A 16,512-nucleotide genomic window follows, 5' to 3' on the forward strand; every position below is an offset into this window, starting at 1 on the left:
TGAAAACACTATTATTTTTTTAAATAAATCCTTTACACTAAATGACAAGTTCTGTAAGCAACACTGTCACTGTACTTCATATATATGTGACTGACATGTTTCTATCTATCTAATCTATGTGTGAAGCTCTATTCTGTCTGTTATAAATTGTCGGGTACAGATGCTGAATTGCCGGCCGGCTTTTTTAAAGAGACGGTGCACGAAAACACTAATATTTTTTTTAATAAATCCTTTACACTAAATGACAAGTACAGTAAGCAACACTGTCACTGTACTTCATATATATGTGACTGACATGTTTCTATCTATCTAATCTATGTGTGATTCTCTATTCCTTCTATTCTAAATTGTCGGGTACAGATGCTGAATTGCCGGCCGGCTTTCTTAAAGAGACGGTGCATGAAAACACTATTATTTTTTTAAATAAATCCTTTACACTAAATGACAAGTTCTGTAAGCAACACTGTCACTGTACTTCTTATATATGTGACTGACATGTTTCTATCTATCTAATCTATGTGTGAAGCTCTATTCTGTCTGTTATAAATTGTCGGGTACAGATGCTGAATTGCCGGCCGGCTTTTTTAAAGAGACGGTGCACGAAAACACTAATATTTTTTTTAATAAATCCTTTACACTAAATGACAAGTACAGTAAGCAACACTGTCACTGTACTTCATATATATGTGACTGACATGTTTCTATCTATCTAATCTATGTGTGAAGCTCTATTCTTTCTGTTGTAAATTGTCGGGTACCGGTGAATGCCGCTGATGAATTGCCGGCTTTTCATGTCATTCTACATTATTCTTAGTTGTTTTACTTCATGTAGAATTAACCTACAAGGAAAGAAAGGGTTTATTTTCATTCCGATATTTGTGTCCCATTGACTTGCATTGGTTTCCGGTATCGGAATCGGCGATATCCGATACTTTTTGGGTATCGGCCCGATCCAATCCGATACGATATTTCCTGATATCGGAAGGTATCGCTCAACACTACCAATGAACTCAGCTCACCTCATGCACGTCACTGACAGCGTGGGAAAATTCTCACGCTGAAGTGCTGAGTGCAGGAGAATTTTCCCACGCTGTCAGTGACGTACATGAAGTGAGCGGAGTTCATTGGACATGACCTCGGCTCATCTGGATGCCGTCACAGCCAGACACTGAGGAGTGGAAGTATGCCTGCGCTTCTCAGTGTCTGCGGGATGACAGGATGGATGGCAGCGTTCTGCTGCGGTCCAGCCTGTCATCTCGATGTAGCAGAGCTGAAGCTGTCGTGGGAGCCATGGAAAGGTAAGGATGAGGTTGCTTTATTATTTTACTTTTATTGCAGGAGATCGTTGGCTTCAGCTGGAATGGGCGTGATGGTAAGTATGGTTTAATTTAGAACAATAAAGAATTGTGTGTTTATTTCAATTAAAGGACTTTTTTCTGGGTGTTGTGTTTTTTTAAATACTTTACTAGAAATTCATGGTGGTCATGTCTAATATTGGCGTGACCCCATGAATTTTGGGCTTAGGGCCAGCTGATAATGCCAAGCTGGCCTTAACCCCTTTATTACCCAGTGAGCCACCGCACCAGGGCCCTGGATGAGTTGGGTACAGCGCCAGAAGATGGCGCTTCTATGAACGCGCCATTTTCTGGGGTGGCTGCGGACTGCAATTTGCAGCGGGGGTGGCCCAGAAAGCTTGGGTCTCCCTGCGCTGCGGATTCCAGCCCCCAGCTGCCTAGTTGTATCTGGCTGGGCACAAAAATAGGGCGAAGCCCCACGCATTTTTTTTTAAAATTATTTCATGAAATTCATGGAATAATTAAGAAAAAAAGGGCTTCCCTATATTGTTGTGTCCAACCAGGTACAAATAGGCAGCTGGTGGTTGGGGGCAGCCCATTCCTGCCTGCTGTACCTGGCTGGACACAAATATAGTGCGAAGCCCCACGTCAATTTTTTTTTAATTATTTCATGAAATAATTTTTTTAAAAAAGGGCTTCCCTATATTGTTGTGTCCGGCCAGGTACAAATAGGCAGCTGGTGGTTGGGGGCAGCCTGTTCCTGCCTGCTGTACCTGGCTGGACACAAATATAGGGCGAAGCCCCACGTCAATTTTTTTTAAAATAAGTCCTTTATTTTAACACTAAATGACATTTGAGGAGTTAATAAAGATGCAGTCCCTAAATTATTATTTATTTTTTAATTAATTTTTCCCAAAACTTTTGACGTGGGCTTCGCCATATTTTTGTATGCCAGCCAGGTACAGCATCCAGCTTCTATGAACGCGCCATTTTCCGGGGTGGCTGCGCACTGCAATTTTCAGCGGGGGGAGGGGGGGGGGCAGAAAGCTTGGGCCTCCCTGCGCTGCAGATTCCATCCCCCAGCTGCCTAGTTGTACCTGGCTGGACACAAAAATAGGGAGAAGCTTCACGTATTTTTTTTTTTTAATTATTTCATGAAATTCATGAAATAATTAAGAAAAAAAGGGCTTCCCTATATTGTTGTGTCCAACCAGGTACAAATAGGCAGCTGGTGGTTGGGGGCAGCCCGTTCCTGCCTGCTGTACCTGGCTGGACACAAATATAGTGCGAAGCCCCACGTCAATTTTTTTTAAATCATTTCAGGAAATTCATGAAATAATTTAAAAAAATTGATGTGGGGCTTCGCCCTATATTTGTGTCCAGTCAGGTACAGCAGGCAGGAACGGGCTGCCCCCAACCACCAGCAGCCTATTTGTACCTAGCCGGACACAACAATATAGGGAAGCCCTTTTTTTCTGAATTATTCCATGAATTTCATGAATTTAAAAAAAAAAAAACGTGGAGCTTCGCCCTATTTTTGTGTCCAGCCAGGTACAACTAGGCAGCTGGGGGCTGGAATCTGCAGCGCAGGGAGGCCCAAGCTTTCTGGGCCCCACCCGCTGCAAATTGCAGTCCGCAGCCGCCCCGGAAAATGGCGCGTTCATAGAAGCGCCATCTTCTGGCGCTGTACCCAACTCATCCAGGGCCCTGATGCGGTGGCTCACTGGGTAATAAAGGGGTTAAGGCCAGCTTGGCATTATCAGCTGGCCCTAAGCCCGAAATTCATGGGGTCACGCCAATATTAGACATGACCACCATGAATTTCTAGTAAAGTATTTAAAAAAAACACAAACACCCAGAAAAAAGTCCTTTAATTGAAATAAACACACAATTCTTTATTGTTCTAAATTAAACCATACTTACCATCACGCCCATTCCAGCTGAAGCCAACGATCTCCTGCAATAAAAGAAAAATAATAAAGCAACCTCATCCTTACCTTTCCATGGCTCCCACGACGGCTCCAGCTCTGCTACATCGAGATGACAGGCTGGACCGCAGCAGAACGCTGCCATCCAGCCTGTCATCCCGCAGACACTGAGAAGCGCAGGCATACTTCCACTCCTCAGTGTCTGGCTGTGACGGCATCCAGATGAGCCGACAATGAACTCGGCTCACCTCATGTACGTCACTGACAGCGTGGGAGAATTCTCCTGCACTCAGCGCTTCAGCGTGAGAATTTTCCCACGCTGTCAGTGACGTGCATGAGGTGAGGTCATGTCCCATGAACTCGGCGCACCTCATGCACGTCACTGACAGCGTGGGAGAATTCTCACGCTGAAGCGCTGAGTGCAGGAGAATTTTCCCACGCTGTCAGTGACGTGCATGAGGTGAGCTGAGTTCATTGGACATGACCTCGGCTCATCTGGATGACGTCACAGAAAGACACTGAGGAGCGCAAGCATGCCTGCGCTTCTCAGTGTCCGCGGGATGACAGGCTGGATGGCAGCGTTCTGCTGCGGTCCAGCCTGTCATCTCGATGTAGCAGAGCTGAAGCTGTCCTGGGAACCATGGAAAGGTAAGGATGAGGTTGCTTTATTATTTTACTTTTATTGCAGGAGATCGTTGGCTTCAGCTGGAATGGGTGTGGCGGTAAGTATGGTTTAATTTAGAACAATAAAGAATTGTGTCTTTATTTCAATTAAAGGACTTTTTTCTGGGTGTTTGTGTTTTTTTTAAATACTTTACTAGAAATTCATGGCGGTCATGTCTAATATTGGCGTGACCCCATGAATTTCGGGCTTAGGGCCAGCTGATAATGCCAAGCTGGCCTTAACCCCTTTATTACCCAGTGAGCCACCGCACCAGGGCCCTGGATGAGTTGGGTACAGCGCCAGAAGATGGCGCTTCTATGAACGCGCCATTTTCCGGGGCGGCTGCGGACTGCAATTTGCAGCGGGTGGGACCCAGAAAGCTTGGGTCTCCCTGCGCTGCAGATTCCAGCCCCCAGCTGCCTAGTTGTACCTGGCTGGACACAAAAATAGGGCGAAGCGCCACACATTTTTTTTTTTAATTATTTCATGAAATTCATGGAATAATTAAGAAAAAAAGGGCTTCCCTATATTGTTGTGTCCGGCTAGGTACAAATAGGCAGCTGGTGGTTGGGGGCAGCCCGTTCCTGCCTGCTGTACCTGGCTGGACACAATTATAGGGCGAAGCCCCACATAATTTTTTTTTAATTATTTCATGAATTTCCTGAAATAATTTAAAAAAAATTGACGTGGGGCTTCACACTATATTTGTGTCCAGCCAGGTACAGCAGGCAGGAATGGGCTGCCCCCAACCACCAGCTGCCTATTTGTACCTAGCCGGACACAACAATATAGGGAAGCCCTTTTTTTCTTAATTATTCCATGAATTTCATGAAATAATTAAAAAAAAAAAAACGTGGAGCTTCTCCTTATTTTTGTGTCCAGCCAGGTACAACTAGGCAGCTGGGGGATGGAATCTGCAGCGCAGGGAGGCCCAAGCTTTTTGCCCTCCCCCCCCCGCTGAAAATTGCAGTCCGCGGCCGCCCCGGAAAATGGCGCGTTCATAGAAGCTGGATGCTGTACCTGGCTGGCATACAAAAATATGGCGAAGCCCACGTCAAAAGTTTTGGGAAAAATTTATTAAAAAATAAATAATAATTTAGGGACTGCATCTTTATTAAGTCCTCAAATGTCATTTAGTGTTAAAATAAAGGATTTATTTAAAAAAAAAATGGCATGGGATCCCCCATAATTTTAGTCTCTAGCGGAGGTTAAGCAGACGGCTGGGGCAGATGTTTGAAGCCTGGGAAGGGGGTAAAACCCACGGAGCTTCCCAGGCTACTAATATCAGCCCCCAGCTGAATACCTAGCCTTTACTAGCTATTAAAATGGGGGACCCCCCAAAAAAAAATGACGTGGGGTCCCCTCTATTTTAATAGCTAGCAAAGGCTAGGCAGACAGCTGGGGGCTGATATTAATAGCTCAGGAAGGGTGCCATGAATATTGGCCCCCTCCCAGGCTAGAAACACCAGCCGTCAGCCGCCCCAGAAATGGCGCATCCATAGGATGCGCCAATTCTGGCACTTAGCCTCGCTCTTCCACGCTGCCCTGGTGCGGTGGCAGGGGGTAATAGTGGTGGGGTTCATGTCAGCGCCAGCTGCCATGAAGCCCAGGTTAGTAATGATGGCCGTCTATATGACACCCCCATTACTAACCTACAAAGTGTTAAAAAGAAAAAACACACTACACCCAGAAAAAAATAATTTATTTGAAATAAAACACCATTTTATTTAATTCTTAGTTTACTAAAAAAAAAATAGTTACCTGTCCACGTTCCTGCGCTGATCTCCCATGCACAGCTGTCACATCTGGAGATGGTGACAGCTGTGCATGGCTGCTGTAAGCTCACGCTGCCGGGAACACGTCCGCTCCCGGCAGCGGGAGCCACTGACTGAGGTCACCGGAGTGCATTCAGGCAGCGCAGCTCCGGAGACCTCCTTTACGGCAGTGCTGTACCGTGGGAATTTCTCACGATACAGCAGTGCCGTAAAGGAGCTAACCGGAGCAGCGCTGCCTGAACTCCGGTGAACCCTTACGGCCCCGTCATTCTAGCGGCGGCAGCGGTTCAGAGCGGTCACATTCTATGTGGCTGCTCTGAACTGGAGATCTTCGTGGGACACTCGTGGACTGCTACGGAGGGGTAAGGATAAGGTTGTGGTTTATTATTTTATATTTTATTACAGGAGATCGATGGCTTCGGGGAATTAGGTGTCTTGGTGAGTATAGGTGTAGTTTTTTATTTTTTACTTTATTTTAGGTGGCGATCGGCGGGGACAGGTAATGTATGAACTAATTTATTGTAGGTAACCACTGGCCACCAATGACATGTATCTAACATTTATTGGGGACACAGTAGGGCAATTTAAATAGCAGGATCAGGCTGATGGGAACTACTGCTCCCATCGAGCTGATCCTGCTGGCAGGAGTGGACGGGGGACAGACATAGGCCGATGGGAGTAGTAGTGTCACATCGGCCTATGTCTGCCCGCACACACACCCGCACACATCGCACAGACACCCCGCACACACACCCCGCACACATCGCACAGACACCCCGCACACACACCCCGCACACACACCCGCACACACACACACCCGCACACACACACACCCGCACACACACCCGCACACATCGCACAGACACCCCGCACACACACCCCGCACACATCGCACAGACACCCCGCACACACACCCCGCACACACACACACCCGCACACACACACCCCGCACACACACTAATCATGACGGGTCCGGGAGGTGAGGCTGACCTGTGCGGCCGTGGGAAAGTTGATGTGAGTTCATGCAGTCAAGCATGAACTCACATGAACCCTCTGAGGGCACCGCGGCTACTTCAAATGAACAGCTGATCGGCATCACCTGATACCTCAGCTGTTCATTTGAAATAACCGGCGGGAAAGCGCAGCACAGAACGGGAAAGCCGGCGGTGAAGTCTTTTCACTGCCGGCTTCCCCGCCCGGGTCCTTCGCTCCTTGGTGCTGTGCTCCCCGCCCGGTCCTAATTTACGATCGGGATGGGAGGTGGCGAGGGGAGCGGAGGATCGGGGTGGGAGGCTGCGGGGAAGCAGTATGGGGCTGCGTGATTGTTTAAAAGCCGGCGGCTTTTTACCGCGCGCCGGCTTTTAAACAATCAGGAGAATTCTCCCACGCTGGGATGGCATTCTGATGACAAGCTGGATCGCAGCTGAGCGCTGCCATCCAGCTTGTCATCCTTCAGAGACACTGCAGAGCGCAGGCATTATGGGAACTTCCGATTCCGGTATTCGATATTATAAAAGTATCGGAATTAAGTATCGGAATTCCGATACAGTGAATATCGGCCGATACCCGATATTTCAGTATCGGAATGCTCAACACTAATAATGACCAAATCTATGCAAAAAGGACAACCTTTTGTATCTTTTTAACTAATAATAGTCTATAGACACATTGGACCTAAACATGGCAGGGTAATTTCCAAATGGGATTCCACACGCAAGGGAAAATAAAAAATATTCTATACAATTAAATTCCTAACATGATTTTAAAATACTACTTTTTGAACAGAAACTGCAATCAACATTGGTTTCTCGTGCCGACTGCTAACTGATGACATGGAAATTCTGAATGAACAGCAAATCTGGTAATATTTTAATGCTTTTTAATCTCTGGCTATTTGAATGTTAATTAAACTTATATAGAATTTGTTATGATATTATATAATACAATTTGCATGAAAGGAGTTCTAAAGGCTTTCAATTTTTATGACTTATCCTATTGAAGTGAATACGGGCTGAGCTGCATTACCAGAGACCGGCAACTATAAGGAGCTGTGCTGTTCTGGCTTCATTCACTATTTACGTTTGGCCCCTGCCAGAGCTGATAACAGCAGATCAGTGGCGGTTTTGGGTGTCGAACCCACATGTGATTTAACAATGATAACACATCATAAGGATAAAACATTAATTCTTAAGCATAATCCATTTCTTTGAATAAAAACTAAGAACATGTATGAGGTAGATTGGAGGTGATAATACATAGTCTCCATATCGCATCTCAATACAACAGAAAGTGCTCACACTGCGACCCCAATGGTAATGCTACAAGTTAGTTGCAAATAATTTGATGAGGTTGGACCTCTTGTGACTTGCTTGTTGCACACTGAGGCTCACAATGCGACCCCCTTCACTTTTATTGCACTACGATTTAACAGCGGCACTGAGAGAATCTTGGTTGTGTGACAAGTTGCACAGCTAAAGTCACCATGTAGCCTTAGCCTAAGAGGATGAGACATAATACCTTGTACAAATTATAAGTATAGAATAATGTACTACAGGTATCTTTAAATCAGAGGTGCAGGAATTAAGCACAGGGAGGGAGAAAAACTCCTGAAAGGTCCCCAACCTGGATGATGCATGTTTACAATTGCGAAAGGTTCATCATAATTATAGATAATACCACCAAATGAACAAATCAATGGTGCACTGATGTCCCATAAAATAAAATCCTTTATTGTAATAAATCGAAACACAGTAAATAAACTAGTAACATTAAAAAGCAGAGTAATGCAATGGAGGACCATACATGCATAACATAGTAAAATAGATTATTTAGGGTACCTTCCAATAGCTGTAAAGTGCTTTGTGCATATTAGTGTTTAAACCATCACCACATAAGGGTCAGGACACCACCGATCAGCAAGCTTGTGCTTCCCAGGAAGGCCCAGAAATTGGATAAGGACTCTATCTCCAGGTAGTAAAACTTGTTCTGGAACCCTACAGTCGTAGCGAGTCTTATTGCGCTTCCCTGACCGACCAGAGGCCTGCTCTGCCAATCTGTAAGCTTTTGTCAAATCTTCTTTTAGCTGGGACACATATTTTAAGTAGATCTTCCCATTAGAACGGTCAATGGATGTCCCAAAACTAATATCCACTGGTAGTCGGGCTTTTCTTCCAAACATGAGGAAATAAGGAGAGTATCCAGTTGACTCATTCGTGGTGCAATTGTAGGCATGAACCAACTGGCTCACATGCCTGCTCCAGTGTCCCTTCTTCCTGGGATCCAAAGTACCTAACATGTTCAGAAGGGTACGATTGAATCTCTCAGGTTGAGGGTCCCCTTGGGGGTGATATGGTGTGGTTCTGGATTTCTTGATCCCATACAGAGCGCATAGCTCCTTGATTAGTCTACTTTCGAAATCTCTTCCTTGATCGGTATGGATGCGGGCAGGCAGCCCGTAATGTACGAAGAACTTCTCCCATAGTGTTTTTGCCACAGTAATTGCCCTTTGATCTTTTAGTGGGGTAGGCTTGGGCATATCGGGTGAAATGGTCAGTGACCACTAACACATTACTGACATCGCTTTCATCAGACTCGATGGAGAGGAAATCAATGCACACTAGCTCAAGTGGGCCATCACTGGTAATGTTCACAAGGGGGGGCAAGGTTTTTCTCAACACACACCGGGAGCATGATTTGCAGTAATCTTCAATATCTGCTTCCATGCGAGGCCAGTAAAATCGGTCGACCACAAGACTCATGGTCTTCTCGATGCCAAGATGTCCATGGTCATCATGCAGGGACTTCATGACCATCCTCCGAAATCGGGTGGGTAACACCAGCTGTCTGCGGACTCCTCCCTTCTAGCACTTCGCCTCCTGGTATAGTAGTCCATTTCTTACTACTAGAGACTCTAGCTGCTGAGTCAGCAGGACAGACTCCTCTGTTCTTAATGCATTCTCTTCAGGCCTCCAGCCCCTCTTAACCCACCATCGGACTACCCCCACTGATCGATCCTCCTGCTGCGCCTTTCTGACTTTCTGATTAAGAGTCAGTTGAGGGAGAGAGTCTGAATTCACATTTGTCACTCGGCAGTACAACAACGGGAGCGCTTCATTGGATACTCCTAAGAATTTAGCACAGCACTGCATAGGGAGGGCATTAGTTTGATGTCTATGGCACAGAGTCTTCACCTCAGGGGCATGGACCTCTATCCATCCTCCTTCTTCTTCCTCATTTAAAGGTTCCCTAGGCAGGCAAGAGAGTGTGTCTGCATCAATGTTACTGATCCCCAACCGATACTTTAAGCTGAAATCATACAAAGAGAGTGCGGCATGCCACCGGTACCCCGTGGCATCCAGTTTTGCGGTGGTTCTCACGTATGTTAATGGATTGTTGTCGGTATGAACCACGAAGTGTACCCCATAGTCATGCAGCGTGTCCACTACAGCCCATTTCAAAGCCAGAAACTCCAATTTGTGAGCTGGGTAGTTGCGTTCACTGGGAGTCAATCCTCAACTAATGCAGTAAACGGGACGTAGACAGCCATCATGGTCCTGATAGGGAATCCCTCCTAGTCTGTCGAGAGAAGCATCTACATGTAACACATATGGTTTACTGGGGTCTGCATAGGCCAACACTGGAGTTTGGGTCAAACATGACTTCAGTTTCTCGAATGCCTCGTCGCATAAAGATGTCCATCTTTTCCCAAAAAGTTTATTAACTCGGAAGTAGACCCTCTTTCCTGACCTTGAGGAGTGGGCTGTTCTGCCGGAAGGGGGATGCCCCTGGGTAAGGGCAGTTAACGGCTTCGCAATCCGAGAGTACTGGGGTACAAATCTTCGGTAGTATCCACAAAATCCTAAAAAGGACCTAAGCTCCCTCAGCTTGGTGGGCTTAGGCCAGTTTACCAAAGCCTCCACTTTGGCGGGGTCGGTGGAAATTCCTTCTCTGCTGACTATGTGCCCCACATATTTCACAGTCGTCTGGCAAATCCGGCACTTTTCAAGGGACAACTTCAACCCAGCCTCCTTCAGCCTGTCCAGCACCTTGAACAACCGCTGGTTGTGTTCTTCCAGAGTCTTCCCAAAAACAATAAGATCATCTAGATAAACCAAGACCTCACGTAAGTGCATGTCCCCCACTACTTTGTCCATACATCTCTGAAAAGTGGCTGGAGCACCTGTCAATTCTTGAGGTAGTCTCTGAAACTCGAAGAACCCAATGGGGCAGATAAAAGCGGTCTTCTCCTGATCTTCTTTTGACATGGGTATCTGATAGTAGCCACTCCGGAGATCTAACACAGAAAACCATTGGCTCCCTTGCAGGCAATCCAAAGCTTCATCTATTCGGGGCACAGTGTACTGGTCAGGAACCGTACGTTTGTTCAAGGTATGATAATCCACACACATCCGAATAGCTCCATTTTTTTTTCGAGCTATCACGATGGGGGAAGCATAGGGGCTACTAGACTCTATGATGACTCCTGTGTCTAACATACCGCGTAGATGCTGCCTGACATCTTCAATATCCGCAGGGGCCAATCTTCGGGATCTCTCTCTGAAAGGCGTTTGATCCTTCAACCGAATGCGATGCTCTACTCCTAGGGCGAGGCCCATGTCCCATTCGCCTAAAGAGAAAGCTGCCCCCCGCATCATCATGCCATCGATGACCAACCCCCTCTCTTCTCTTTTCAGCTCACTTCCTTCAAAACAAGGGTCAAAGCTTTCAGGCTGCAGTTCCCTCTTCTCCTCCTCCATCCTCACATAGGCTTCCAGACAGACTGGGTGGATGGATAGGGTCTGCGAGTAATTTTCTCCCCCAACTTCACGACACCACTGAGCTAACGTACGGAAGATGTTGGCATTTGTTCCCACTATGACAGGTGTTGGTCTCTCATCTGCCTCTACCTCCGGGCAGATTAGCGCTATGATGGGTATCTCTTTATCCACTCCAACAGCAGTTTTTGGGAATCGTAGTGTCACGGACACGTATCCTCGGTAGGGGTAGCTGTGCTCACTCAGTCCACACACCACGAGTCCAGACAACGGTTTCAGAGGCACATTGGATAAATATCTCTTATACCATCCTTCGAAGATGATGGACACTTCCAGCAACACTGAACAAGGTTGACCATTGATACATGCGGGGACATGTGGGGCTGGTCCCACTAACCCTTCAGGCAGTGTTTTCGATGAGGTACTATTTGATGGGGAGGTAGAGTAGGTCTTAGTTGCTGACAGGGGCTCAGTATGGGGTTCTACTGGCCCCCTTTCCCATTTCCCGACTGCCTCTGAGGGTGATGGGGAAGATGTGAAGAGTTCTTTGAGCTCCACCTCTTCGGACACTGACGAGCTATTTGGCCTGGACTCCCACAGACAAAGAACTCTTCTGGTTTCCTACTCTCTGCTCTACAGAGGTCATCTTTCTCTCTTCCTGAAGCCAGGGTTTGCTTCTCGGCTACCTCCGCAGCACTTTGTAGCTGCTGTATTGTCTTGGCCTGGGCACTTAACAATTGTGTAATATGCGCCCCCTGTTTCTCGATGACTTTCAACAGTTCTGTCTCTCGGCAGTCGGCTGCTGGCTTCAGGGCAACAGTTGTCACCCGAGGGGATGTCTTCTCTCTTGCGGCCAAAATAACCTCCTCCTTGTGAACTTCCTTAAGCAACTCATGAAAAGAACCAGGAATCTTCTCCCTATCACAAGACCTCATCCGCTGGGCAATTGGATCATGAGTGAGAGCTCTTCTGAGTACTTGGTCCAGACGACAGTGATCAACTTCTTTAGGGCTGACTCCACCTTTAGATACTATTCTATGAACCAGCTTATCTAGTCGGTATAGATAGTCGGACATCTTCTCATCTGGTTGTTGGTAGGTGGTACAGAGTTTATAGAGTAGATCAGTAGCATCTTCAGGGGATCCAAAAGCATCTTCTAAAGCACTCATATAATCTTGATAAGTTGCTAGTGGCTTGCTCCGCCAAGCAGCCTGCACCACTTCCATAGCAGTACTGTAACGGGTCTGGGAGGTGGAACCTCTGAGCAACTATACAAAGGGGCAGTCCTTGTAAGGAAGCGGGTGGCTCCCAGGGAAGGCAGGCAGGTAGTCACGGCAAGTGACAGGGACAGTCTCTGGGTAGAAGGGCAGGAGGTCACGGCAAGTGACGGGGACAGTCTCTTGACAGGCGGATGGTCACGGCAAGTAACAGCGGGGAAAGAGTCTCTAGACGGGCAGGTGGTCACGGCAAGTGACAGCAGGGAAAGAGTCTCTAGATAAGCTAGCAGGCAGGTAGCATGTGAGCGCTCCCAGGTGAGCGGGCAAGAGTCTCTGGACAGGCACGTGGTCACGGCAAGTGACGGCAGAGCCTCCAGGTAGGCTAGCAGGCAGGTAGCAGGTGAGCACTCCCAGGCGAGCGGGCAAGAGTCTCTAGACAGGCAGGTGGTCACGGCAAGTGACGGCAGAGCCTCCAGGTAGGCTAGCAGACAGGTAGCAGGTGAGCGCTCCCAGGTGAGCGGGCAATAATCTCTGGACAGGCTGGTGGTCACGGCAAGTGACGGCAGAGCCTCCAGGTAGGCTAGCAGGCAGGCAGGTATCAGGCCGGTATCTGACAGGTACTTCCTAGTCTGCAGGCGGACTGATCCATAGCAGACTGGCAGGTGCTGGTAGGCAGACTGTCGGACCACAGGATAGCAAGCAGGTAAGCAGATATCAGGCAGGTATCAGACAGGAATCAAACTGGAATCTGGCAGGTGACTGGCAGGTAACTGGTAACGGAACCTGAGGGCTGAAGCAGAGTTGAAAGGCTTTGCAACAACATTGCTCGGGCACCTCCATTTTGGAGGAGGTGCCTTATATATGGTGAGGCCCTCCGGCCATTGGCCGGGGACTCCTTAGGGCGGCGCGCGCGGCCCCTTTAAGAGAGGGGGAGCGCGCGCGCGCGCCCTAAGCACAGAGGCCGGGAAGCAGCGCGCGCAGCCAGCAGAGCGGGAGGAAGCCGCCGGGCACGGAGCGGAGAGGTGAGGGGAACGGCGTCCCTGTCTGGCAGGAGGCAGGGACGCCGACGCTGCAGTACCCCCCCCTTAGGTCCCCCCTTTTTTAGGCCAGAGAGAAATTTATCAAGGATGAGCGGGGCATGGATGTTCTCCCGGGGCTCCCATGTTCTCTCCTCAGGACCAAACCCCTTCCAATCCACTAGAAAAAAGGACTTTCCTCTTACCCTTTTGGTGGCCAGAATGTTCTCTACCTCAAACTCGTTTTCAGCGGAAACCGGAGCAGGAGGCGTACCTGTAGACTTGGAAAAAGAGTTAAGTACCACGGGTTTGAGTAGAGATACATGGAAGGAGTTAGGAATCCGCAAGTTGGCTGGGAGTTTCAATTTATAGGCCACCGGGTTGATTTGTTTGATAACTTCCAGTGGGCCGATGAACCGAGGCCCTAACTTGTAGGAAGGAATCTTGAGCCGGACATACTTGGACGAGAGCCAGACCTTATCTCCAGGATGGGATTGTAGTGGATCCAGACATCTTTTGTCAGCCTGTTTTTTCATCCGCTCGGATGACTGAAGAAGTGCGGATCTGGTACTTTCCCAAATGGAGGAAAATTCGTTAACGAGAGATTCCGCAGCCGGATTGTCCACCGAGGTGGAGACGGGAAACGGGATCCGAGGATGCTGACCGAAGACTACAAAAAACGGGGATTTGGAGGAAGATTCGCCCTCGTGATTATTGTAAGAAAATTCGGCCCACGGTAAAAGATCCACCCAGTCGGAATGGTGAGCATTAACAAAGTGCCGGAGGTAACTGGTTAAAATTTGGTTGATCCGTTCTACTTGGCCATTGGACTGTGGGTGATATGCAGAAGAAAAGTCCAAGGTGACCCCAGCAGTTTACACATGGCTCGCCAAAAACGAGAGGTGAACTGAACCCCTCGGTCGGATACGATGTGGAGAGGAAGACCGTGTAGACGGAAGACATGATGGATAAAGTCTTTAGCTAACTCTGATGCAGACGGGAGACCCGGCAGGGGAATAAAGTGAGCCATTTTGGAAAAGCGGTCAGCGACCACCCATATGACCGTACAACCGGCAGAGACAGGGAGGTCCGTTATAAAGTCCATAGCTATATGCTGCCACGGGGCAGCAGGTACAGGAAGAGGAAGGAGACGCCAGCTGGCAGATGTCTCGGAACCTTGTTGCGGGCGCAGGACACACAGGTTGAAACAAAGTCTATTACGTCCTTGTGCAGGGTAGGCCACCAGTAATGCCGGGAAATAAGCTGGAAGGTCTTTTTCTGACCAGCGTGGCCAGCTAGCTTGGACGAGTGTCCCCAGTGTAGAACCTTCTCACGATCAGGAACAGTTACGAATGTCTTGCCGGGTGGAAGACGATTTAGATTCACGGGGGCCACCTGCATTACTTTGGCGGGGTCGATGATGTGTTTAGGCTCCTCCTCAAGATCAGAGACCAAAAAGGATCGGGATAAGGCATCAGCTTTGATGTTTTTGTCAGCCGGGCGAAAATGTAGAATGAAATTAAAGCGGGCGAAGAACAAGGACCACCGGGCTTGGCGCGGGTTAAGTCTCTGGGCACTCTGGAGGTAGGCCAAGTTCTTGTGGTCCGTGTAAATTATTACCGGGTGAAGAGCCCCCTCGAGCAGGTAATGCCACTCCTCCAGTGCCAGCTTAATGGCCAACAATTCTCGGTCTCCTATAGAATAGTTGCGCTCAGATGAGGAGAAGAGTTTGGAGAAGAAGCCGCAGGTTACCATTCTTCCGGAAGACGACTTTTGGGTAAGTACTGCTCCGGCTCCGGAGGAGGAAGCGTCGACTTCTAGAAAGAATTGTTTGTTGCCGTCCGGACGATGCAGCACAGGGGCGGAGGAAAAAGCTCGTTTGAAAGAAAGGAAGGCCTCCTCTGCTTCGGGCGGCCATTCTCTGGGATTAGTGCCCTTACGGGTGAGCGCCGAGATAGGGGCAGTCTGGGAAGAGAAGTGCGGAATAAAGAGGTGGTAGTAGTTGGCGAAGCCCAGGAACCGTTGAATAGCCTTCAACCCCTCTGGTCGGGGCCACTTCTCGATGGCAGACAGTTTCTCAGGGTCCATTTGTAGGCTGGCCTGAGAGATTATGTAGCCCAGAAACGGAAGCGAGGTCTGCTCAAAGAGGCACTTCTCATATTTAGCATAGAGGTGGTTCTGCCTGAGCCTGAGCAGGACCTGACGAACGTCCCTCCGGTGAGTGAGAAGATGCGGAGAGAAGACCAAGATGTCGTCCAGGTACACCACCATGCAGGAGTAGAGAAGGTCACGGAAGATGTCATTGACCAACTCTTGAAAGACAGCGGGAGCGTTACAGAGACCGAAGGGCATTACAAGATATTCATAGTGGCCATCCCTGGTGTTGAATGCCGTCTTCCATTCATCCCCCTGACGGATACGGACCAGATTATACACCCCACGGAGGTCCAGCTTGGTGAAGATTCTAGCCCCCCTCAGACGGTCAAATAATTCAGGAATGAGCGGAAGGGGGTATTTATTCTTCACTGTGATCGGGTTAAGGCCTCTATAGTCTATACAGGGACGGAGTGAGCCGTCCTTCTTTTTGACGAAGAAGAAGCCTGCTCCCGCCGGGGAGGTAGATTTCTGGATAAATCCCCGGGCCAGATTCTCCTCAATATATTCAGACATGGACCGGGTCTCAGCAGCGGACAAAGGGTAAATACGCCCACGGGGAGGAGTAGCGCCGGGCATCAGGTCAATTGGGCAGTCGTATGGTCTATGAAGGGGTAATGTCTCTGCTTCTTTTTTATTAAAGACGTCCGCAAAAGACCAATAGGGAGCCGGTAGGCCGGGTAGATTGG

At 48.4% G+C, this 16,512-nt stretch overlaps 1 protein-coding gene across 1 annotated transcript in view; it reads left to right on the plus strand.

The window, feature by feature from the left end:
- The window catches only part of ATP8B3 (ATPase phospholipid transporting 8B3), a 1,018,530-nt gene that overhangs the window by 679,850 nt on the left and 322,168 nt on the right, over nt 1-16,512 (plus strand). The window contains exon 20 of the mRNA XM_073686335.1: nt 7,448-7,523. Within this exon, the coding sequence (XP_073542436.1) occupies nt 7,448-7,523 (76 nt within the window). The remainder of the gene's footprint in view (nt 1-7,447; nt 7,524-16,512) is intronic.

The sequence above is a fragment of the Phyllobates terribilis genome, unplaced genomic scaffold (assembly GCF_046119375.1).
Source record: "Phyllobates terribilis strain yellow unplaced genomic scaffold, ASM4611937v1 Scaffold_1__5_contigs__length_1240528914, whole genome shotgun sequence".
Classification (NCBI taxonomy): domain Eukaryota; kingdom Metazoa; phylum Chordata; class Amphibia; order Anura; family Dendrobatidae; genus Phyllobates; species Phyllobates terribilis.